The sequence below is a fragment of the Phyllostomus discolor genome, chromosome 10 (assembly GCF_004126475.2).
Source record: "Phyllostomus discolor isolate MPI-MPIP mPhyDis1 chromosome 10, mPhyDis1.pri.v3, whole genome shotgun sequence".
NCBI lineage: Eukaryota > Metazoa > Chordata > Mammalia > Chiroptera > Phyllostomidae > Phyllostomus > Phyllostomus discolor.
The window spans coordinates 45,200,401-45,223,814 of NC_040912.2; the positions used below are offsets into that span (position 1 = coordinate 45,200,401).

Here is a 23,414-nt window from a genome sequence, read left to right on the forward strand (position 1 = left end):
CAGAGGAAGCAAGTACACACAATGGACTAAAGATAGTTTATTCAATAAATGGTGTCAGGAAAATTGGACAGATATGTGCAGAAAAATTAAACTAGACCACCTTCTTATACCACATGCAAGAACAAATTCAAAATGGGTCAAAGACTTATGTTAGACCTGAAACCATAAAAATCCCAGAAGAAAATATAGGCAGCAAAATCTTAGACATTGTCCATAGCAATATTTTATTGGATATATCTCTGCAGGCAAGGGAAACAAACAAACAAAAAGAAACAAATGGAGTCTCTTCTGGCCAAGCTTGAGGCATAGGTAGCTACGCTTTGCTTCCTTGCATAACCAAAAGAAGGGCAACAATCAATTTAAAAACAAAAAATAACCAGAACTGCCAGAAAATCGAACTGTATGGGAGTCTGACAACCAAGGAGTTAAAGAAGAACCATTCATCCAGACAAGTAGGAAGGGCAGAGATGGGCAGCTGGGCAGTCAGGGTGGGGAGGATATGTAGCAAGGTGGTGGACCAGGCAGGCGAGGCAGCAGCTGGTGGACTAGGCGGTCCCACATTTGCAAGCAGATAATCTGGAAGGAACAAATAGGGAGGGAGACAGACTGTGCAACCTAGGGATCCAGCGAGGAGAAATAAAGCTTCAGAACCTCAGGCTGTAAAAACGTGGGGGTTGCAGCAGTGGGAAAAACTCCCAGACTCACAAGAGAGTTCCTTGGAAAGATCCATAGGCTCCTAGAATGAACAAAAACTCACCCACCCAGGAATCAGCACCAGAAGGACCAACTTGCTTGTGGTTAGCAGAGGAAGTGACCGACAGTGGGGTGAGAGCTGAGCAAGCAGCATTGTTCCCTCTGACCCCTCCCCAACATATAGTGCCACTACAAAGTGAAGTGGGTTGCCCCACCCTGGCAAGTACCTAAGGCTCCATCACTAACAACATAACAGGTGCACCAAGACAAAGAAATATGGCCCAAATGATAGAACAGATGAAAACTCCAGGAAAAGAACTTAGTGATGAGAAGATAGACAATCTATCAGATGCAGCATTTAAAACACTGGTAATCAGTATGCTCACACAAATGATTGAGCAAAATAGAGGAAGAAATGAAGGTCATGCAAAATGAAATAAATAAAAATATACAGGGAACCAACAATGAAGGGAAGGAAACTGGGACTCAAATCAACAATTTGGAACAAAAGGGAGAAATAAAAATTCAACCAGAACAGAATGAAGAAACAAGGATTCAAAAAAAAAATGAGGAGAGGCTTAGGAACCTCCAGGACAACCTTAAATGTTCCAACAACCAAATCATAAGGGTAACAGCAGGAGAAGAGGAAGAGCAAGAAATTGAATACTTATTTGAACAAATAATGAAGGAGAACTTCCCTAATCTGGCAAAGGAAATAGACTTCCAGGAAGTCCAGGAAACTGAGTCCCAAAGAAGTTGGACCCAAGGAGGAACACACCAAGACACATCATAATTACATTAGCCAAGATGAAAGATAAGGAGAGAATCTTAAAAGCAGCAAGAGAAAGGAAAGAGTTACCTATAAAGGAGTTCTTATAAGACTATTAGGTGATTTCTCAAAAAAAAATCTTACAGGCAAGAAGGGGCTGGAAAGAAGTATTCAAAGTCATGAAAGACAAGGACCTACATCCAAGATTATCCAGCAAAGCTATCATTTAAAATAGAAAGGCAGATAAAGTGTTTCCCAGATAAGGTCAAGTTAAAGGAGTATGTCATTAGCACGGCCTTATTATATGAAATGTTAAAGGGACTTACCTAAGAAAAAGAAGATGATCAAAACTATAACAGTAAAACGACAAAAAACTCACAACTATCAACAACTGAACCAAAACCAAAAACAAACTAAGCAAACAACTAGAACAGGAATAGAATCACAGAAATGGAGATCACATGGAGGAGTAGCAGTGGGGAAGGGGAAGGGGCAGAATGAGGGAAAAGGTAGAGGGAATAAGAAGCGTAATTGGTAGGTACAAAATAGACAGGGAGAAGTTAAGAACAGTATAGGAAATGAAGAAACCAAAGAACTTATATGTATGACCCATGGACATGAACTAAGGCAGAGGAATGCTGGTTGGAATGGGGGTTCAAGGAACAGTAGGATAAATGGGAGAAAAAATGGGACAACTGTAATAGCGTAATCAATAAAACATATTTTTTAAAAAAGAAGAAACACCCTGGCTGGCGTAGCTCAGTGGATTGAGCTCGGGCTGCAAACCAAAGTGTTGCAGGTTCGATTCCCAGTCAGGGTACATGCCTGAGTTGCAGGCCATGACCCCCAGCAACCACACATTGATGTTTCTCTCTCTCTCTCTTTCTCCCTCCCTTCTCTAAAAATAAATAAATAAATAATCTTTAAAAAAAAGAAGAAACAAATGGGACTGTATCAAACTAAAAAGGTTTTGCTCAGCAAAGGAATTATCATCAAAACAAAAAGACAACCCACCGAATGGGGGAATGTATTTGCTGATATATCTGATAAAGGGTTAATATACAAATTTATAAAGTACTTATAAAACTTAACACCAAAAAAACAAACAACCCAATTAAAAAATGGGTAAATAACCTGAATAGACACTTTTTCCAAGAGGACATGCTGATGGACATATGAAAAGATGGTGAACATCACTAATTATCAGAGAAATGCAAATGAAAACCACAACCAGATACCATCTCATACCTATCAGAATGGTTACAATCAATAAATCAACAAACAACAAATACTGGTGAAGATGTGGAGAAAGGGGAACCCTTTTGCACTGTTGATGGGAATGCAGACTGATGTGACCACTGGGGAAATCAGTATGGAGATATCTCAACAAATTAAAAATGGATCTGCCTTTTGACTCAGGTTCCCACTTCTGGGGATATATCCAAAGGAACTCAAAGCACTAATTTGAAAGAACATAAGCACATTGCAGCGCTATTTACAATTGCCAAGATATGGAAGCAGCCCATGTCCATCAATAGATTAGTAGATAGAACAACTATGGGATATTTATTCAATGCAATCCTATTCAGCTGTTAAAAAGAAGAAAATTCTACCCTTTGTAACAGTGTGGTTGGACCTGGAGAACATTATGCTAAGTGAAATAAGCAAGTCAGAGAAAGACAAATATGGTATAATTTTATTCATATGTGGAATCTAACGAACAAACTTAACAAGCTAAAATGAAACAGATTCTTAGATGGAGAGCAGATGACAGCTAGTGGGTGGAGTAGAGGGAGTTTAGAGGGTGGAGGTATTGAACAGAAAGGAAAAAAGGGCTCATTAACATGGACAACAGTGTGGTGATTGCTGTGAGGAGTGAGTATAAGGGGACTAGATGGTAATGAAAAAATATAATAAAGATTACATAATATATATATAAAATAAATAGTTACTGATAATACTATTGAATCACTTTGAATCCTAATACAGTTTAATAAATATTAAATGTACTACTGATATATACTAATACTGCCTAACACAAATTTAAAGCTTTGTAGTAGTCTAATTCCTGGCATATTCAAATGGAATAATTTGAAGAGGATTTAATAAAGGGACTATTTACAAATGTAGGGGCAGGGTTTGGGGAAACTAAGAAGGGGGATTGCAGTATTCCAGAACTAGCCATAGCAGAATCCTATATCCACTTAGTCTCATGGGTAGAAGAGAAAGGAAAGTCCATTAGAATTCGGAGGGGATAGCTATATGAAGAAGGCTGGGCCTGTTGCAGAGAAATGCATCAGCCCCTAGGGAGAAAGCTGAGGGGTAAAGGTACCCCTCTCACTTCTACAGGTTTCTGTGTCCTGTGGTGACTTACTGGCTAAACCCAACCAGAAAGATAATGAATCAAGCAATCTATGCAGGTCAGTGTCCTAAAGCACAGAACAAAATGGTAAAGGGTGAGGAGTAGGTATGGCTGAGCCCCCTGTGAATTTAATACCACTAGTATTTTTGTCAGCTAGAATTAAATAATTTAAATCTTAAAAAAAAGACTATTTATTTTTAGAGAAAAGAAGGGAGGGAGAAAAAGAGGGAGAGAAACACTGATGGGCTGCCTCTTGGATGCACCACAATGGCGGACCTGGTCTGCTACCCAGGCCCTTACCAGGAACTGAACCTGTGACCCTTTGCTTTGTGGGACTGATACCCAGCCAAGTGAACCACACCAGCCAAGGAAATGATTTTGCTTTCAATTGGGACTTTGTTCACTTGTTATCCACTCTTCCTGCTCAATTCTTTTAGTTCTTATGAATGTAGTCATAAGTTGCTGCTGTGGTGTCTCTTTGTCAAGCAGGATAAGATAACTTCAGGGTCACAAAGAATTTATGAGTTTGTTTTACAGAAAGAATGCCTCCAAGGTTGTTGCAACCAGCAGTTGACTCCCAGGAGTCTGATATAAAAAAGTGTTATCTGTGACTAAAGAAACACAGATATTCTCTCACTTCCATGGAACTCCTCCTCCCCTATTCCATAGCTGAATAACAACTCTTTACTTTTGCTTTTTGAGAGATCCAGCTCTCCTATCCTCTCACCTCAGCCTAATTCAGTAAGACTTTCCCTGTCTCCCAGCACTGCTGTCTTAGTTTTTGGGCTTACTAGCACATTGTGTACACCAACCTGAATTTTGGGAGGTGATTCTACAACATGGGGACAAAAGAAAGATATCCAGATACCCTTTAATAAACATAACATCTATTGTATTATCCCATTTTTTAAAAAGAGTATTGACTGGGTATTCAATTAATCTAGCTAGCCATCCATTCATTTATTCACCCATCCAGTCAACCTTTCTAGTCATATACATGCACAGAACAATATATGGGATGTTAGCCTCATGATAATGGTAGTAAGTTTTGGATGGTGGGATTTGGGACATTTTAAAAAAATTGAAATACAATTTATATTTTTACCCTTTTAACATGTAATATTCAGTGGTTATACAACCACTACCACTATTTAACTTCAGGAAATTTTCATTACCCCTAAAGACACCCCATGCCCATTAGCAGTCATTCCCCACTTGTACCTGCCCTCAGCCCCCAGCAATCACTCCTCTACTGTCTCTATGGATTTCCTATTCTGGACATTTCATATAAATGGAACATATAGTATGTGGCTTTTGTGATTGGCTTTTCTCATAGCATTATATTTTCAAATTTCATCCATATTGTAACATGTATCAATACTTCATTCCTTTTTGTTGTTGAATAATAGTCCATTGTACAGATATGCCACATTTTGTTTATTCATTCATCAGTTAATGAACTGATTTGGGTTATTTTCACCTTTAGGCTGTTGTAAATAATGCTATTATAAACATTTGTATATAATTTTTGTGTAGACATATGTTTCAATTTCTCAGTATATACCTAGGAGTGAAATTACTGAGTCAAATGGTAAGGAGCTGCCAAACTGTGTCCTGCAGCAGTTACACCACTTATATTCCCACTAGCAATGTTGAGGGTTGAAATTGCTCCATATTCTCATCAATATTTGTTAATATCTATCTTTCTCATTACACTATATGATCTTAGTGTGTGAATAGTACCTTAACCTTAGCTTTGAATTGCATTTTCCTGATGGCTAATGATGTTGAGCATGTTTTAATCGGCAATTTCAATATATTTTTAGAGGCATATCTATTAAAATCATTTATCCGATGTTTGGTAACAGTGATAGCTGTTTATTGAGATATAATTCACATACCATATAATTCACCCACTTAAAATAAACTATTTGATAGCTTTCATTATATTCATAAAGTTGTGTCACTATCATGACTAATTTCAGAACATTCAAATCACCTGAAAAAAGACACCCCATATCTGGTAGCTGCCAAGCTTTAACCCTCCCATTTTCCCCAATCTGGTTGGAATGTTTGGGTGAATGGAGGTATCATGGTCTGTTTTGCATTGGATATTACAGGAAGAGACTTAGGGGCAAGACAGTGAATTGCATTTTGGACAAATTGATAATGAGGTGCCAATGGGATACTTGAATGGGATTGTGTAGCAATTGAATAGTTAAGTGGGCATGGATCCCAACAGAAAGGGTTGGTTCTGTAGACAGGTGGAAATGGAAACCCTCAGTAGAAGAGGCCCAGGTCCAGAACCTGGGAGATACCAGCTTTGAGGGCAGATTAGCATGGTGTTTAAGAGCACAGGCTTCAGAGCTAGATAGTCTGCATTAGCCAGTTATTTTACCTAGTTTCCACATCTGTAAAATGAGCATAACAATAGCACAGTTAGAACAGTGCTTGCTACTTTTAGTTTCCTTAAAAGACCTGAGAATAGCCCTGGCTGGTATGGCTCAGTGGATGGATGGATGGACTGAGACCCCAAGAGTCAGAGATTGGATTCCCAGTCAGGACACGTGCCTGGGTTATGGGCTAGGTCCTCAGTAGGGGGTGCGTGAGAGGCAACCACACATTGATGTTTCGCTCCCTTTCTCCCTCCCCCTCTCTTGAAAGAAAGAAGGAAGGAAGGAAGGAAGGAAGGAAGGAAGGAAGGAAGGAAGGAAGGAAGGAAAGAAAGAAAGAAAGAAAGAAAGAAATTCTTTAAAAAAAGAGTTCTGTGAATAAAGAGCTGCCCAAGAAGGTGAAAAAGGAGGAGGAGGAGCTCTCAGATATCACATCACATTCAGCCAAAAGGACTACGATAAGTTCCTTCTCATAAGGTAAAGATAAAGAGCCCATCTTTCAACAATTAGTGGCCTGACCAAGCGCAATTTGTACGGAATGAAATGAGCCAGACAGTAAGGGTTGAAGAGTAATTAGGGCCTGACACTGATAACTGATTCCCCAACTCCCTCCCCTCACTATGCGCTCTCCCATTAGGTACTTTCTTTAAGGACAGTCAGTTATGGATTTTACCATATTTTTTCCAATCAATTTCAACTACCAATGGGATGATATATTGCACCAAGTTATCTTTAACTTCTCCACATTTGGGCCTTGTACACCGTACGCGATCAAAGTAACTGATGATACAGGGTCTTCTGCAGACTTCCTGATTCTTATTATTTGGAATAGACAGCTCATCACCAGGCCGAGGTCGATTCCTTCCTCGGCAGCTTCGAGTAGTGTCATTCCCATTATGGCCACAAGGTGGTGTCCTCTTTCTCCTCTGGGACCACCCCCCGAGGTCACGACCTCGGAAGTACGTCCTCCACGAGGGCGCGGCAGAAATGGCCGCGGCGGCGGTAGCGAGAGTGATGCTGCTATCCGCGGTGCGGCCGCGGCTCAGGGGTTTCTCCGAGAGACTCCTAGTCAGAGGTGCTGCTGGACGGGTGAGTTGTCTTCCACTTGTCTGGGTGCTCTCCGGGACCGGGCCCGGCCTGTTCCGTCGGACCCCAGGCGGCTTACTTGAGTCTCGGGCGCCCTTCCTGGCCGCCGGCTCCCGCGCGCCGCACACCCTACTGCGGCGGGTGGTGCCCGGCCTCCTCAAAGGGGAGCCCGGGGGCCCTTTACTTCTGCGGGACTTCCGCCGCCTCTTGCCAGTGACTTGTGGGATGACCCTGGTTACCGGTCCCTCCACCCCCACTTATGGAGGAGTCATTATAAAGAGAGCATGTTGATTACTGAAAACACAGTGGTTGCAAATTGGGGGAAATCAATAAGTGAGTTCGTTTCTGTCCCCGAAGTTCTGTTTTTGCCTAAGACTAAGCTTCACCCTTAGCGGGCTTTCTGCGAGTCCCCGGGTAGCTAAAGGAAAATTTTGGCTGTATATACATTTTTCTCATGGGAGCCTCTTAACTTTCGCCAAGGTATGTGGGACTTTAACGTTTGTATAAAGAAAGAGAAAAACTGCGGACAGACGAATAGTCCATAGTCAACAAATCTGTCAGCCACTGTGTATCTTGAGCACCTACCCTTCTTTCTGACTTCTCCTTTTCTACCTTTTTCAAAACTTTTTGCTTTTTTCTAACAGTGAAAGCCTAAGTCTCATTTCTACGTTGTGTATAGGTATTTTTACATTTTCTCTCCTTTTCTTGGCATTTTACCTCCTGCTCGTTCCCTCTTTAATGAATGTTACACGTTTCTAGGAGAGGTGTTGAAATAGAAGCAGTTTTATTTGTAGGTATGTCTCTGGCTTTAAGAGAGGGATGATAAAGGAAGGTAGGCTACCAGTTAAGGAACGAAGAGTACTTTGTAGAAAGAGTTTTTTTGAGATAGATGTGGTTTTTTTCATCGATGTTGACGATCAGAATACTGATGTGTTTGGTTCCTCCCTCCCACCCCTCCACCTCCAACCAGTCCTTATATTTTGGAGGGAACAGATTGAGAAGTACACAGGCTGCTACACAGGTTGTTCTGAATGTTCCTGAAACACGAGTAACACGTTTGGAGAATGGTCTCAGGGTGGCCTCTGAAGATTCTGGGCTCTCAACATGCACAGTAAGTGATTCAAGCAACCACTGTTTGAGTGACTTCTCATGAGGAGAGAGCAAATTGTTGGTTTTAATCTAAGTTTTCTAGTTGGCTGGTGGTTGAAAAATAGTGGCAGTTATTTTGCCTTGACAGGGGACTCTAGCTTGTGAATATCTTTCTTCCAGTGGTACTTCTACAGTGGATGCACATGTACCCTGTTTGAAGTGTCTACATCTGGTTCTTATAGCCCATTATTGTATTATTTATTGTTAGTAATGTTGATAGTAATGAGAGAATTATATTTGTTAGGCAACTCTGTGCCAACTGTTTTTACATACTTATTTGATCTTTAAAACAGTTCTTTGTATTAGGCATCATTATACCCTTTTTATGGTTGAGGAACAAGTTCAGAGAAGTTAAATGGTTTTGTCCTTGGTCACACAGCTAATATGTGACAGAGCCAGGACTTGAACCTATATTTGATGATCTCTGATGTTCTTTATACTGTAGTTAATGGCTGTAGTACAAATTGGACTAAGAATCTGGGTCCTCAGGTAAACATACAACAGAGTCTGGATGACCAGCATTTTAAAAATTCATAGTTCATAGGAATATACTATGAATCCAAGTCGAGAAAACTTTAGTGTCAAGACTAGAAAGCATTTGTCAGAAAGAAGGAGGAGCCTTCCCCCACCCCACCATCATTTCCTCAAAAGAAAGAAAATGGTGCTTTACTAATTGTTCCATCATTGCATTAAGGTTGGACTCTGGATTGATGCTGGAAGTCGATATGAAAATGAGAAGAATAATGGAACAGCTCACTTTTTGGAGCATATGGCTTTCAAGGCAAGTTGTCAGACTTATTTTATAAAAATGCATTTTTTTAAGAGATAGCACAAAATCTCATTCTAAGGCAAGAAGAAGCACATCAAACTGTTGAAGATAGCATGTTATTTTTATTATTTTTAAAATCTTTTTTTTCCAGAATAACTATCTGAAGTAGTGCTTATAATTGCTCTGTAGAGGTGAAATGAAGATTTTCTCTTGGGACATAAGGGTCGCCCAAAAATACATGTATACCATAATATCTGAAGCTTTATATACTTTAGAAACCAAATTTGGTCCTTGTGTGAAACAGGCATAGGCTTATGTCCTCATATTCGTTGTCTGAAGTGTTTAGAACAGATGAGGCATAAAGGTAGGTATTATAATCTTTTTTCCTGTCTTTTTCAGGGCACCAAAAAGAGATCTCAGTTAGATTTGGAACTTGAAATTGAAAACATGGGTGCTCATCTCAATGCTTATACCTCCAGAGAGCAGACTGTATATTATGCCAAAGCATTTTCTAAAGATTTGCCAAGAGGTATTGTTATTTATACTGCAGATGTGTAACTTTCACAAGAGTTAACACATAATTTAGTACTGTTTTTATTATGTTTGTTATGAAAGGGTAGCCCCCAGAAATGTGAAAATTTTTTTTTAACATTTTATTTATTTTTAGAGAGCGGGGAAGGAAGAGAGAAGGAGGGAAACATCAATGCATGGCTGCCTCTTGCATGCCCCCTACTGGGGGAGCAACTTGGCTTGCAACCCAGGCATGTGCCCTGACTGGGAATTGAATCAGTGACACTTTGGTTTGCAGATCAGCACTCAGTCCGCCGAGCCACACAAACCAGGGCTGAAAAAAAATTTTTTTCCCTCCTAATTGGACAAATCATATGAAATATTTAGAGACTGCAAAACTTGTGCCAATCAGGCCCTAATGCTTGATACAGAAATACTTACTCCAGAGCCATACCTGTGCAGGGAAACATTTAGCATTTTTTAAAAATTGATTTTAGAGGGAGGAAAGAAGAGAGAGAGAGAAAAAAATGATTTGTTGCATCTATTTACCCATTCATTGGTTGATTTTTTGTACAATATGTGTGCTGACTGGGGATTGAACCTGCAGCCTTGGCAAGGATGATGCAGTAACAAACTGAGCTATCTGGCCAGAGCTAAACATTTTAAATTGTATTTATTTATTTATTTATTATGGCCTACTCTTCTTCCCTCCCCCATTTTACCCTGTTATTTGAATTTTTATTTGTATAAACCTCAACAGGTTTTATATCAGCTGAGTGCTGGGCTTTGTTTTTTGACCAAATTTTGCTTACTATTTTATTGCATTTGTACATTCTAGATCACAGGTGGTAAACACAAGGCCCGTGGACCGAATCCGACCCTCCACCTTGTTTTATTTCTACCTGGCAGCAGCGCTGAGCTCTCACTTAACTGTTAAGGAGTAGTTACACTTATACAGTCCTAAAATTACATTCAGCCCTTTGAAGGCAATTGTGAGGCTGTGGACCCCGGTGAAAATGACTTTGACGCTCCTGTTCTAGATCCTCACCCTGGGTGCGCTTCTTTCTTACCTTCCTTTCCATTAATTTGTTTCTTTACTCATTTTATTTAAATTAAAAACAAAAACAAAATAGTTCACCAATATCTCCCACCCCCACCTCTGGCAACTACCAGCCTGTTCTCTGTATCCATGAGCTTGGGTTTTTTGTTTGCTTGTTTTTGGATTCTTTATGTAAGTGAGATCATATGGTATTTGTTTTCTGTGATTTATTTCACTTAGAATAATGCCCTCGAGGTTCATCCATGTCATTGTAAATGCAAGATTTTCTTCTTTTTTATGGTTGAATAATTCATTCATTCTTTGACACTTAGGTTATTCCCATATCCTGGTGATGTAAGTAATGCAGCAGTGCACATGAGGGTGCAGATATCTTTATGAGTTAGTGTTTTCATTTTCTTTATATGAATACCCAGAAGTAGAATTGCTAGATATATGATAGTTCTATTTTTAATATTATGAGGAATTGTCGTACTTTTTGCACAGTGGCTGCACCAATTTACATTCCCACCAACAGTGTACAGGGGTTCTTTTTTCTCTCTATATATTCTCACCATCAGTAGTCTTTTTAATTTTATATTTATTTATGTTTAGAGAGACAGGAAGGAAGGGAGAAAGAGAGGGAAACATCAGTGTGTGATTGCCTCTCATGTGCCCTCTACTGGGGACCTGCAATCTAGGCAAGTGCCCTGTGAATCAAACTGGCAACCCTTTGATTCATAGGCCGACACTCAATCCACTGACCACACAGCCAGGTGCTGCAGATACCGGCCAGCAGTATCTGCTACGCTGTGGATGGACGAGACACGAGAGAAATTCACACGGACTACCGAGTCCTGTGGAGGGAAAGGGACGGCATGGCTACCCTCTCAAGGGGAGAGCGCCTTGGAGCGGCCTGGCCTCTCTCTCGAGGAGAGCGCCTCACCGCCCTGCTGGAACAGACTTTTATTAGGTTTTTTGGGTAGGAATACAGATATAGCTTATTAATCATTGTCTGGCAGTTAGGATCAAATGAATAGATAATGTTCAAAGAACTAAAAGGGCTCACACTGAGTCAGGGTCTGTCACCTAAAAGGTTACAAAAATTAAGGGACTAAACTAATTTTCTGCCCAGGCCTTTATAATCTATAGTTAAGAGCATCCTCAGCAAAGCAGGTTTCACAGGATTTTATATATCCTTCCTCAGGCCTAATTACCCCGGGAATCCCACCATTTCCAGCACAGGGTTGCACCACCCCTTGTCATTGTTACAGGCTTGAGTCAGGCAGAGGAGACAAGGCAGCCGAGAGACTGGAGACTTCTCACAGGCATAATGAGGACTCAGGCAGTGTCAAAGCTGATGGGTGAGGGTCGATCACCCCCTTTTTCTACAGCCCCTCAAGTCTTTCCCTGAGGGCCCTCCCACATGATCATGCCTGTTTTAGGTGGCCCCTCCCATGAGGGATCTTACCCATCATTGGCTAACTGACCAAGCAATGGGGGCCAGGCAAGGAGCAGAAGCAGCACTCCTGCCAGGGAGGTAAGCTTGTCTCCTTAGTGGCTTTTGGGCTGGAGGTCTCTCACTCAGCCTTGGCCATGGGGGGGTTACAGCTCCTGAAACCAGGCAGGGCGGTTCCCAACAGCCAGGGCCATCTATAGTCTTTTTGATGGTAACTATTCTAACAGGTATGAGGTAGTATCATTATGGTGTTGATTTGCATTTCCCTGACGTTTAGTGATGTTGAGTATCTTTTCATGTACCCTTTGGCCATCTGTATGTCTTCTTTGGAAAAATATATATTCAGATCTTTGGTCCAGTTTTTGATTTAGATTATTTTTCTGCTTTTGAGTTTTATGAGTTCTTTATAATAGTTTTTGGATGTTAGCCCCTTATCAGATATGATTCACAGATATTTTCTCTCACTTAATAGGCTGCCTTTTCTTTGTTTCTTTTGTTGTGCAGATGCTTTTTAGTTTGAGGTAGTTCCGTTGTCTGTTTTTGGTTTTATTGCTGGTGGTGTCAGATTAAGAAAATCATCACTAGGACCTGTATTAAGGTCAAGGTCCTAGTTTACTGCCAGTGTTTTCCTCTAGGAGTTTCATGTCTTTTTTTTTCTCTTTTAATTGATTTGAGAGAGAAAGAGGAAGGGAAAGTGAGAGCAAAACATTGATTTGTTGTCCCACTTACTTATGCATTCATTGGTTGTTTCTTCTATGTGCCCTTAGCCAGGATTAAACCTGAACCTTGGTGTATGGTGATGACACTAACCTACTGAGCTATCTAGCCAGGATCAGTTTCGGGTCTTATGTTTAAGTCTTTAATCTATTTTGGATTGATTTTTGTGTTTGGTGTAAGAGTGGTCCAATTTCATTCTTTTGTATGTATATGTCCAATTTTCCTAACACCATTTAAAAGAGACTGGCATTTCCCCCTTGGCTTCATTGTCTTACATTAATTGACTGTATAAATGTGGGTTTATTTCTGGGTCCTCTGTTTTGTTCCATTGATCTATGTGGCTGTTTTTATGCCAGTACCAAATTTTTAATTACTGTAGCTTTGTAATATAGTTTGAAGTTGGGAAGCAGTGCATTCAGTTCTTTTTTTCTTTCTCAAGATTGCTTTGGCTTTTTGTGGTCTTTTGTGGTTCAATACAGATTTTAGGATTGATTGTTCTATATCTGAAAAATGCCTTTGGAATTTTGAAAGGGATTGCACTGAATGTGTTTATTGCTTTGGGTAGTATGGACATTTTAAGAATCCTTCTAGTTCATGTTCACAGAATATCTTTTTATGTATTTGTGTCTTCAGTTTTCTTTCATCCGTTTCTTACAGTTTTTAGGCTTACATGTCTTTCACTTCCTTAAAGTTATTCCTAGGTATTTAATACTTTTTGATGTAGCTGTACATGGGATTTTAGTTTTTCTTTTTGATAGTATATTATAGAAATACACCATATTTTTTGAGTATTGATTTTGTATCCTGCAAATTTACTGAATTTATTAGTTCTAACAGTTTTTTGATGGAGTCTTTAAGGTTTTCCATATAAAATATCATGTCATCTCTACATAGTGACCCTTTTGCCACTCCTTTCTAATTTGGATGCCTTTTAGTTCTTGTTCTCGGTAGGAACATTTTTTTTATTTCTTGCTTGCTACTAAACCTCTTGGTCAAGAGCAAAATAAGCAGTTGTTCACTTACAAGATTATTTATTTTTATAACTTAAAATATATTTTATTTTTATTTTGTAGAAATTATTCTGACAGCATAGCATACCAGTTTGTTGTAGTTATCATGTTGCTAGAGTTTTTGCATTTTTTAAAGGAAAGTTATTACATAAAACATTTTCCCAGTGGTATAATTAATAACAAAATTTAGTGGTTTTAATGCTAATTGGTGAAATTAATAATCTTTATGTTCTTTGTATAGTTGTAGTTAGTTTCATTACTTTGGGATTTTGTATTTCTAATAGGCGTTTTTATTAATAATGTTTGAATGAGACCCAACACGAGTACTTTTTTTTTTTAACATTTTATTTCTTTTTAGAGAGAGGGGAAGGGAGGGAGAAAGAAAGGGAGAGAAACATGGATGTGAGAGAGAGACATTGAAGGGTTGCCTCTTGTATGCACCTGGAACAGGGACTGAACCTGCAGCCCAGGCATGTGCCCTGATGGGGAATTGAACTGGTGACCTTTTGCTTTGCAGGACGATGACCAACCAACTGAGCCACACTGGTCAGGGCCAAGTACTTTGTATATATTATATTTTGTGTACATACTATCGTACTTGATCTGCATAGTAATCACATGTTTGGAAACAATGGATGAAGTAGGTGTCTCCACTTTTCAGTTGTGGAAACTGAGGTCCAGACTCTAACTTGCTCAGGAATATTCAGCTAGTAAGTGGCTCCCTGTGGACTCCAATGTATGTCTTCTCACACAGATTCATTGTGCCAGGTTGCTTTGTCAAAATAAAAAAAAAACACAACACAACAAAAAACCTACCACCTGCAGATACCTGCATGGTAGTCTAACTTCTATACCAAAACCAGTAAAACTGACAGAAGTGGATGGTGTTGTGTGGGCTTGAATTGTACAAATCATCTGTAAGGTTTTTAATGATTTCTTTAGAAACAGTTTTTGCTTCAGGACTGATTGATTAGAGGCTAAGAACAAAGGGCTTAGACTAAGGTACACTAAAGGGGTTTTTTTTTTTCCCTTTTCTTTTTCTTTATTTTCACAAAGAACAGGAGGGAAAGCAAAACGGGGCCATAAGCTGTCCTCGAATTTGACTTTGGGTTCTTCTTCACCCATCATGGCCTCTGGTTTTCTTGTCTGGATAGACGGATGGGTTTTATTTTGTTTTACAGGTAATTTTTTCCCTTTGGTCATGATCTCAGCCCCACCTTACTTTAGCAGTATGTTTTGTCATTTAGGGCAGTCTACAGAGGTAATTAATTACAAGAGGTGCTCAGTATTTGAACATAATTGCATTTGAGACAAAGTCTCTTAAAGTGAACTTAACAAAAGTATATAGTAAAGAAAATGGAGCCAAGGATTATAAATTTGTTTTATATTTATTAAAATTTAGATTGTGATTGCAGCTATAGATAATACTAATTCTTCAAGAATAGATCAGGTTTTCTTTTTTGAAGAGGTATGTAATTTTTCTGATAAAATTGCTTAATAGCATGATACCATATCCCTCAGTTTATTTTTGGCTTTTTGCAAATTAGGGTCATTTTTGTACAGATATTTGAGGATTTCATCAGTCTTTCCCAAGGGTCACTTTTAACCCTTTAGTCATCCATATCTCTTGGGGTACCTATCCTTTTCTTCATATGTTAACTGCTGTAGCCCTGTTAGATCATCATTTTATCAGTGACTTTGGTAATGGCAAGAATGGGAATAGACATGGGGATTAAGTTACGTGGGGAAGGATATTTGTGAGGACACTAATTCTGTAAGTGGTTCATTGGAGGCATAGAGTATGATGATTCTTGGCTTGTTTAGGTAGCAGCCTCATTGCTGTGGGAACTTGGATAGTAAATACTTTTAAGTGATACGAACTCTGTATACACTTAGATATTCTAATATGGTTAATTTTCTGCTTTGTATTTTTCATACAGTTTACATATATGCAGATGTCCATGGTGCTTTCGAAGTGCTTGTAGGTAGAGTTATTAAGTGTTGTGGGACCTTTGGCAGATATAGGAATTTTCTTCAAGTTCTTGTGTACCACAGGGGTTTTTATTTCACATTTTTCAAATATTATTGCCCTTTTACATGTATAAAATGTATAGAAGAATGTTTCTTCCCAGTTTAATTAGTATTGAGTGATGGTCATGATCATGGTTTCTGATGCTAGTTTACTAGATTTGAATAGTGAAAATTAAGATTCTTGGTGTTTCTTATGTTTTATTTTCAATTAGCTGTAGAAATTCTTGCTGATATAATACAAAATAGCACATTGGGAGAAGCAGAGATTGAACGTGAACGTGGAGTAATCCTTAGAGAGATGCAGGAAGTTGAAACCAATTTACAAGAAGTTGTTTTTGATTATCTTCATGCCACAGCTTATCAAAATACTGCACTTGGACGGACAATTTTGGGACCAACTGAAAATATCAAGTAGGTATAATTCTCAAATTTATTTTTGAGAAAAATGTATGAGTTGTGAAAATTGGCATACATAAACATTCAACAAGTGTGTTTCAAAAAATAATTCCTCCCCCCACCCCTACCCGCCTCGGTAATCTGAATGAAATTGTTCTTAGCTATACTTTAGCCCCACCTAACTCCCAGGTGTCTGGGCTCCTAATTAATTCTGGAATAAACAAGTGATGGTATCACATCTCTTTTTGTGATGTAAAAAAGTTGAAATTCTTTGATACTTGTTGCCGATATTGTTTTTCTGACTATTTAATTTAGATTTCCTTTAAGGTCTAATTTAATTTCAGGTATATTATATGAAGATCTGTGCTTTTTAACTTCCTTTTAATACTGCTTTTCTTTTTTCATGTACAGATCTATAAATCGTAGAGATTTAGTAGATTATATAACCACACATTATAAGGGGCCAAGGATTGTGCTTGCTGCTGCTGGAGGTTGGTTGATTTAAATTTCTGTAACTGTTTTGTTAAATAAAGTGATGTACTAATTTAAATTTGATCTTGTTGGAAGATGTCCGAAGAGTATTTATAGAACAAACTGTTTACTCTATTTTGTTGTATATCATGTGCATTTTTGCCCAAAGTTTTGAAAGAAAAAGAAAGGTGTGCATTTTACATGTATATAATAATACCGTGTATAATGTGCATAAAAACGTGGATGCGCATTATACACAGCAAACTATGGCACTGTTTTGTAGAGGGGGAACCAGGCTTTCCCTCTGTCTTCTTCGGAGTTTTTTAATGGAAAAATGTACAGACCTTCTAACGTGTAAGTGTACATACATATGTAATGGAATTTACTTGCAAGAGAAGGGCATGAGTGACCTGTGAGACAATGACACTTGTAAGATGGTGTTCTATAGTTTGGGAATCATTCTAGATTTTAAATTTATCGCTTGGTCAAGCATGGAATGGTATGTTCTTTAATTCTTTCATTTGTTTGTTCATTCAGTATACCTACTAATTACTGAGAAGGGGAAGCACATAGGGAACCATGAAAATGTTTAATGGGAATCCAGACACGCAAGTGACTGGCATTAGGAGAAGGCTTCTGTGGGTACATGTTTGGAGTTAGTAAAGGACAAGAACATTCACATTAGATTCTGTTAGAGTTCCTGACAGTCTGAATTTCGGCAAACAGTACATCTTATTGGTTTCCAGTTTTTTTTTCCTCTTTAGGGCAAAGTGAAGATAAATGGAGTGTATATATTTTGTGTTAATTTTTCTCCCATTAGAAATGACAGTAAATTAAAATTCTAGTTGCTCTAGATAGACTTCTGAGCTAATATTATTAATGGAGAAGATGAAAATGAGGTTTAAATATCTCAAATGTTAATCATTGTGGCTCTCAGCTAAGTCACATTACCTTTGTATGGAGAGCAGTGCATTCGGAAATTCTCTTGGAAAATGGGAAGACTTGGTCAGGTGGGGCTTCAGCAACCAAGCTGTCTGAAATGTCTATCATCGTTGGTGGCATATGGACATCATGGGTTTTACTGTAGTTCGTGAGTTCATTTCAACATTACTGATTAGCTATCAGGATATCTAATAGTTAATGGTCCCTCCTAGATTAATTAGCACTTTATCTTATTGATATACAAATGATGATGTGCCTTATAAACAGTGGCATCTTGAATTCAATGAAATAGGTCCTACCTAGCTTCATTAAAAATTATTGGCATTTGGGGTAGAGTTGGTGTTGGAGCAGCTGAGTCTCTGGAACACCCAACAAGGAGGGCTATAGGTAAAGATAATAAAACAGTGGATGCAGTTGTCATCAGATGCTAAGAACTGTGTGCATGCTTAGGTTTTTTCACTCTGCTTGTTGTTCTGCCACTGTGATTTTCCTTGTTTTGTCACCCTCTGGATTGATATCTAAGGTGGCTCTCCTATATAAGGATTCTGAAAATATACAGCATACACTGTCTTGTTTTATACCACAAATTTGGAAAATGAGAGTGTAAGTTGTGCTTTTATATCCTAATAGAATATTTTAAGGAAATCTTGTGGCAATATTTTTTAAACCACTTGCACATGCCTAAATTTGTTTTGTAAGTTTGTTTGTATTTAAGAAACCTTCACTGGTCGACTGAGTCCTATGTTTGGATAGTAAGGGATTCAGAATCTAAGTAATTAAGTTTTGGATAGCAAATAGTAGGTAGCTATGGATTTATTCAGAAATTAGATGAAATTATTTTATTTCTGAATTCTGATAGCAGAGCTCAGCGACATATCTGTGTATCAAAAACCATATCTGTGTATCCAGCCTTCTTTAAGTGTTAGAGCTCATAGTTACATTCTTCTTTAAAAAATTTGAAAAGTGACTTTGCATTCTAGGACTTAACATGATTTTGTATAGAATGTGGTATTTTCAAGCTGTCTTAACTTTTTCTGTGAATCCACTGGTGTGTGGACAAAAACTGTCCATTGCTCCATGCAGTGGTCCCCAACATTTTTGGCACCAAGGGTCAGTTTTGTAGAAGACAAATCTTCCAAGGGGCAGGGGGCAGATGGTTTCGGGATGATTTAAGTTTGCATTACATTCAAGCTCACCTCCTTCTGTGAAGCTGGGTTCCTCACGGGGAGGGGCTGGTCTGGTCTGTGGCCTGGAGGTTGGGGACCCCTGCTCTAACAGAATGACACACCACCAAGGAAAAAAGTGTCCTATGAGCTCTCAAACGCTTTTTTGAGTGCAGATAGTTAATGTATAACTTGTATTACATTGTATCACCTTAAGCTACTGTAAACTGAAGTCTTGGCAGTTATCTGCTTTGGATTGTACTTTTACTAGATATGTGAAATATTTTCCTTTAATTTAGGAGTTTCCCATGATGAACTGCTTGAATTAGCAAAGTTTCATTTTGGTGACACTCTGTCCACACCACAAGGGAGAAATACCAGCTCATACCTCCCTGCAGATTCACAGGAAGTGAGGTAGGGGAAGCCTCCTAAGCTAGTAGTTAGCCCTTTGAGATTCTCGTGTTTGCATTTATGAATGAGTATGCAGAATGTGCATGTTTCTAACACAAGTGAAAAGGAAATAACCAAAGGCTTAAACAGGAAGAGGATGGACGTACTTGCTTATATTCTTTCTACATAAGCTTCTATATTCTAGGCTACATTCTATATTATTTAACTCACCTATTTTTCCTAAGGCAGCAATGTTTTATGGGCAATATAATTTGTTTTTTTGGTGCTTTCTTTAGCACTATGCCCATTTATATATTGTAAGGTATAAAGTAATCTTTTATTTTAAAAACATCCAAATATGGAACTTTCACATTAGGTTTATTCTTGGTGAAGTTCTTCCTTCTGCTCATCAGAACCAGAACTTGCAGAGAATCTGTTGCGTATCGATTCATTCGAGGCTTAGTTTTGCCACATTAGGAATGATGCTCAAAAGTAGTGCCTGGAAAGAGGCCTGATGTTGGCACTTGCAGAACAAAAATAGCCCGTTATGTTATTATTAGCTTAAACTTAGATAAATTTCAGATAAAAAACAAATGATTGATTTTTACCACTGAAATAATGCATTCTTTTACCAGGTAAACATCTGGTGGGTATTGTCTGTATTATTTCAGTTGGAGACCTTTGGTGAAAGTCTTTCCCTACTCATGAAATTCTTTCAGATTAGACTGTACAATGTAATGAGGCCTGATAGTTTAAGAAAACAAAGTAAGAGTCATGGAGAGCATTTTAACTTTGCATTTAATGGGACTGGTGAATTTGTTTTTTTCTTGTTAAGCATGTTATATAGTGGTAATCTTAACTAGTTTTTTTATCTTAACTAGATTCGAGTGAGAGATGACAAGATGCCTTTGGCACACCTTGCAATAGCTGTTGAAGCTGTTGGTTGGGCACATCCAGATACAATCTGTCTCATGGTTGCAAACACACTGATAGGCAACTGGGATCGCTCTTTTGGAGGAGGAATGGTAAGTGATTTTAAGATTTTAAACTGACAAGACAGAACTTCTGTACTATAAATTTTGACTTTTAAAAATATAGTTGATCCTGATTGCATCCTTGACCAGAAAAACATTTTTTTCTTTTGCCATAAAGTTTATTAGTGGGATAATTGGGCCAGATTTGAGTAAGGATAGAAGGATTTGTTAATAGTACTATATCAATATTAATATCCTAATTTTAGTAATTGCTGTGAAGTTAATTTCTTTGTTTTTCAGAAGTGCACACTAAAATGTATTTAGGGGTGAGAAAAGCATCCCATCTGCAATGTACTCTCAAATAGTTGAAAAAAAATGTTAAAAGAAATGATGAAGCAAACATGGTAATGTAAGAAGTGTTAGGTAATTTGGATAAAGGGAATTTTTACTGTTTTTGTTAACTTTTCTATAGTACAAAGTGTATATTTGTACTCAAAAAAGTTCAACAAAATACATTTTGTATGTTAGGTTTCACATGCAATATATTTAATTTCAAATCTTTAAGCATACGTAGCCAACAGGCCTCTACAGATTGATTGGGTTGGTAACACAATGTATTATTTTAGAAGTGGGTGCAACTACTATGTTAATTATAGGGATTCATTGCTTTATACATTATGAATTTATCTGGGGATGCATTGGGCTGATAAGTATAATTCTTAGTCTTATTTTTAAATTTTTATTGAGATGGATGTCGATGGGTAAACTGAGAAACTCCGCCTCTTAGGGCATTCACTGTTTGCCTCATATTTCATTTTCTTTCTGGTAATTTGGACACATTTACCTACAGTTCTTCTGGACATTTTTTTTCCTTACAGAATTTATCTAGCAAGCTGGCCCAGCTCACCTGTCACAGCAATCTCTGCCATAGCTTCCAGTCTTTCAACACTTCCTACACAGATACAGGATTATGGGGAATCTATATGGTTTGTGAACCAGCCACTATTGCAGACATGCTCCATGTTGTTCAGAAAGAATGGTGAGAAGATAAGTCTTGCCCAGAACTCACATTTTAGATTAGTTTCCTCTTTGCACTTTTGGTGTTTTTATTAGCATTTAATCAAAGAATATTAGTAGCAGCCCTGTTTTCAAGATCACAGATGTTTCTTATAAGTCTCATATGAAGCTAAATTGATTTCATACTATAGAATATTTTTAAAGATTTTTTTAAGATTACTTTAGGAAGGAGATCCTAAAAGTTTAAAATGTTTAAAACACCATCTAGAAGTTTGGAAAATCTGGAAGGTCTATGTTAAAAACTGAATCTGAAGTTGCATTGCTGAAAGAAAAATGTAGTGTTTTGTAGTCAAAACTAGTACCTTGAGACAAGTATAAAGGCCCAAGCTTCTTGGGAAATGTTCCTCCATCATTTCCTTTCTTCTGCCATTTTTAAATGACTTTTTTTTTACATCTCTCTAAATCCAGTTGTAATTATTATCAGGTTGTTATTATTATTATCTAGGTGTAATTGTTACCAGGTTTAAGTAAAATTCAACTGGATTCTTTTGAGAAACCAGTTACCCACTGACCTATCTATCCTCTAGCATATCAGAGCTTAGCAGATGGGAATTTGTGAAGTCTTAAAATTATTATAGCATTTCTCAAAATGGGGTTAGGCTATTTTTATATTGTACTGAACTTCTGTCTGCCAGTCATATCATTTTTTAGAAACTGACAATACCAGGAAAATAATCAGTATAGGTTAGCTTTTGTTTAGATAGTGGGATCATTAGTAACTTCAAGTTTTTTATAAGTTGAAATCAAGCTGTGGTATAATACATAGATACAGCAGTATGTCTTTAGTTCATCACCACAAAATACATATTCAAACTGCTTGACATTTTGACTTTTCCAATTGGTTTTTAGGATACGACTCTGTACAAGTGTCACTGAAAGTGAGGTTGCACGAGCCAAAAACCTTCTGAAACAAACATGTTGTTACAAACTTGATGGTAAGAATAAAAATTTAAGGCCTGTTTTCAAAAGGTTGATCTATATTCCAATGATTAACTTTTCTTTCTCTTTAAACAGGTTCCACTCCAATCTGTGAGGATATCGGCAGGCAATGTTATGCTATAACAGAAGAATTCCCATCCCTGAGCTTGAAGCAAGAGTTGATGTAAATACTGTAGTTCTTACACACCATTGGGTCTTGTGTAAAAGAATTCTTGTTAACAAAGCTAAAAAAGTATGTGTCATTACAGGTATAGAATGCAAAAAGCTCTGAATGCTAGCATGTTCTCTATTTCAGGCTGTGAATGCTGACACAATCCGAGAAGTATGTACTAAATATATTTATGATAAGAGTCCAGCTATTGCTGCTGTTGGTAAGCTTGGCTATTTTTCTCCTATACAGAAAGTTGGCTAAGTATTTTCCTTTTAGTCAGTTTTAACTGTTTTTCTTTTTTACTCCTTAGGTCCCATTGAGCAACTACCAGATTTTAACCAGATTCGCAGTAACATGTGCTGGCTTCGTGATTAAAATGCTCTTAATAAAAGTATTTTGAATGTACATATTTATAAAATTTAACAGAGGCTAGCAAGTTTTAAGCTATTAACCCCTACAGAAAAAAATTAAAATGAACATACATACTTGAAAATTTGAATGAGACACTGTGGCACAGTTTCAAAAGGATGAGACTAGCCAGTGCATGGCAGATCTCTAAGAAATTATGTTGGAATGGCATACTCTCAAATCATCACAAGTATAATTTTAAGAATGAAAATCTATAAAGTATTTTCAGTTTTATTATAAAAATGCACACATAACAAAGATTGTCTTGTCATTCTTGGCTCTACTTGCATTCAGTACTTGCTCTTGAGCAGCTTTCTTTGCTTTTACCATCTCAACAAGTTCCTAGGAAGGGACAAAGGTGGTATTTAGAGTTGGTAGACATTTTTAGTGCTTGGTATAAATATGAAAAACATTCAAATTGGGTAAGTCTATAAAGACACTACTGAAAAGGTTGCTTTTTACTAACTGCCAGAGCTCTGAAAGTTTCTAAGATCATTTCTTTGTAATTTTGGCCCCATG

The 23,414-nt window shown here is 37.9% G+C and overlaps 2 protein-coding genes across 2 annotated transcripts in view; one reads left to right on the top strand and one right to left on the bottom strand.

Moving 5' to 3' along the window:
• Nucleotides 1–7,160: 7,160 nt before the first annotated feature.
• On the top strand, nucleotides 7,161–23,149 carry PMPCB (peptidase, mitochondrial processing subunit beta). Its single transcript, XM_028525325.2, is given in 15 exon segments — nucleotides 7,161–7,306; nucleotides 8,274–8,414; nucleotides 9,147–9,233; nucleotides 9,621–9,750; nucleotides 16,197–16,395; nucleotides 16,792–16,871; nucleotides 19,256–19,315; nucleotides 19,318–19,370; nucleotides 20,228–20,371; nucleotides 21,199–21,359; nucleotides 22,247–22,332; nucleotides 22,412–22,441; nucleotides 22,444–22,499; nucleotides 22,632–22,707; nucleotides 22,798–23,149. Coding segments are annotated over 15 exon segments (1,470 nt in total). The 5' UTR covers nucleotides 7,161–7,204; the 3' UTR covers nucleotides 22,863–23,149.
• The window catches only part of DNAJC2 (DnaJ heat shock protein family (Hsp40) member C2), a 33,321-nt gene continuing 33,009 nt past the window's right edge, over nucleotides 23,103–23,414 (bottom strand). The window contains 1 exon segment of the mRNA XM_036010270.1: nucleotides 23,103–23,237. Within this exon segment, the coding sequence (XP_035866163.1) occupies nucleotides 23,130–23,237 (108 nt within the window). The 3' untranslated portion in view covers nucleotides 23,103–23,129.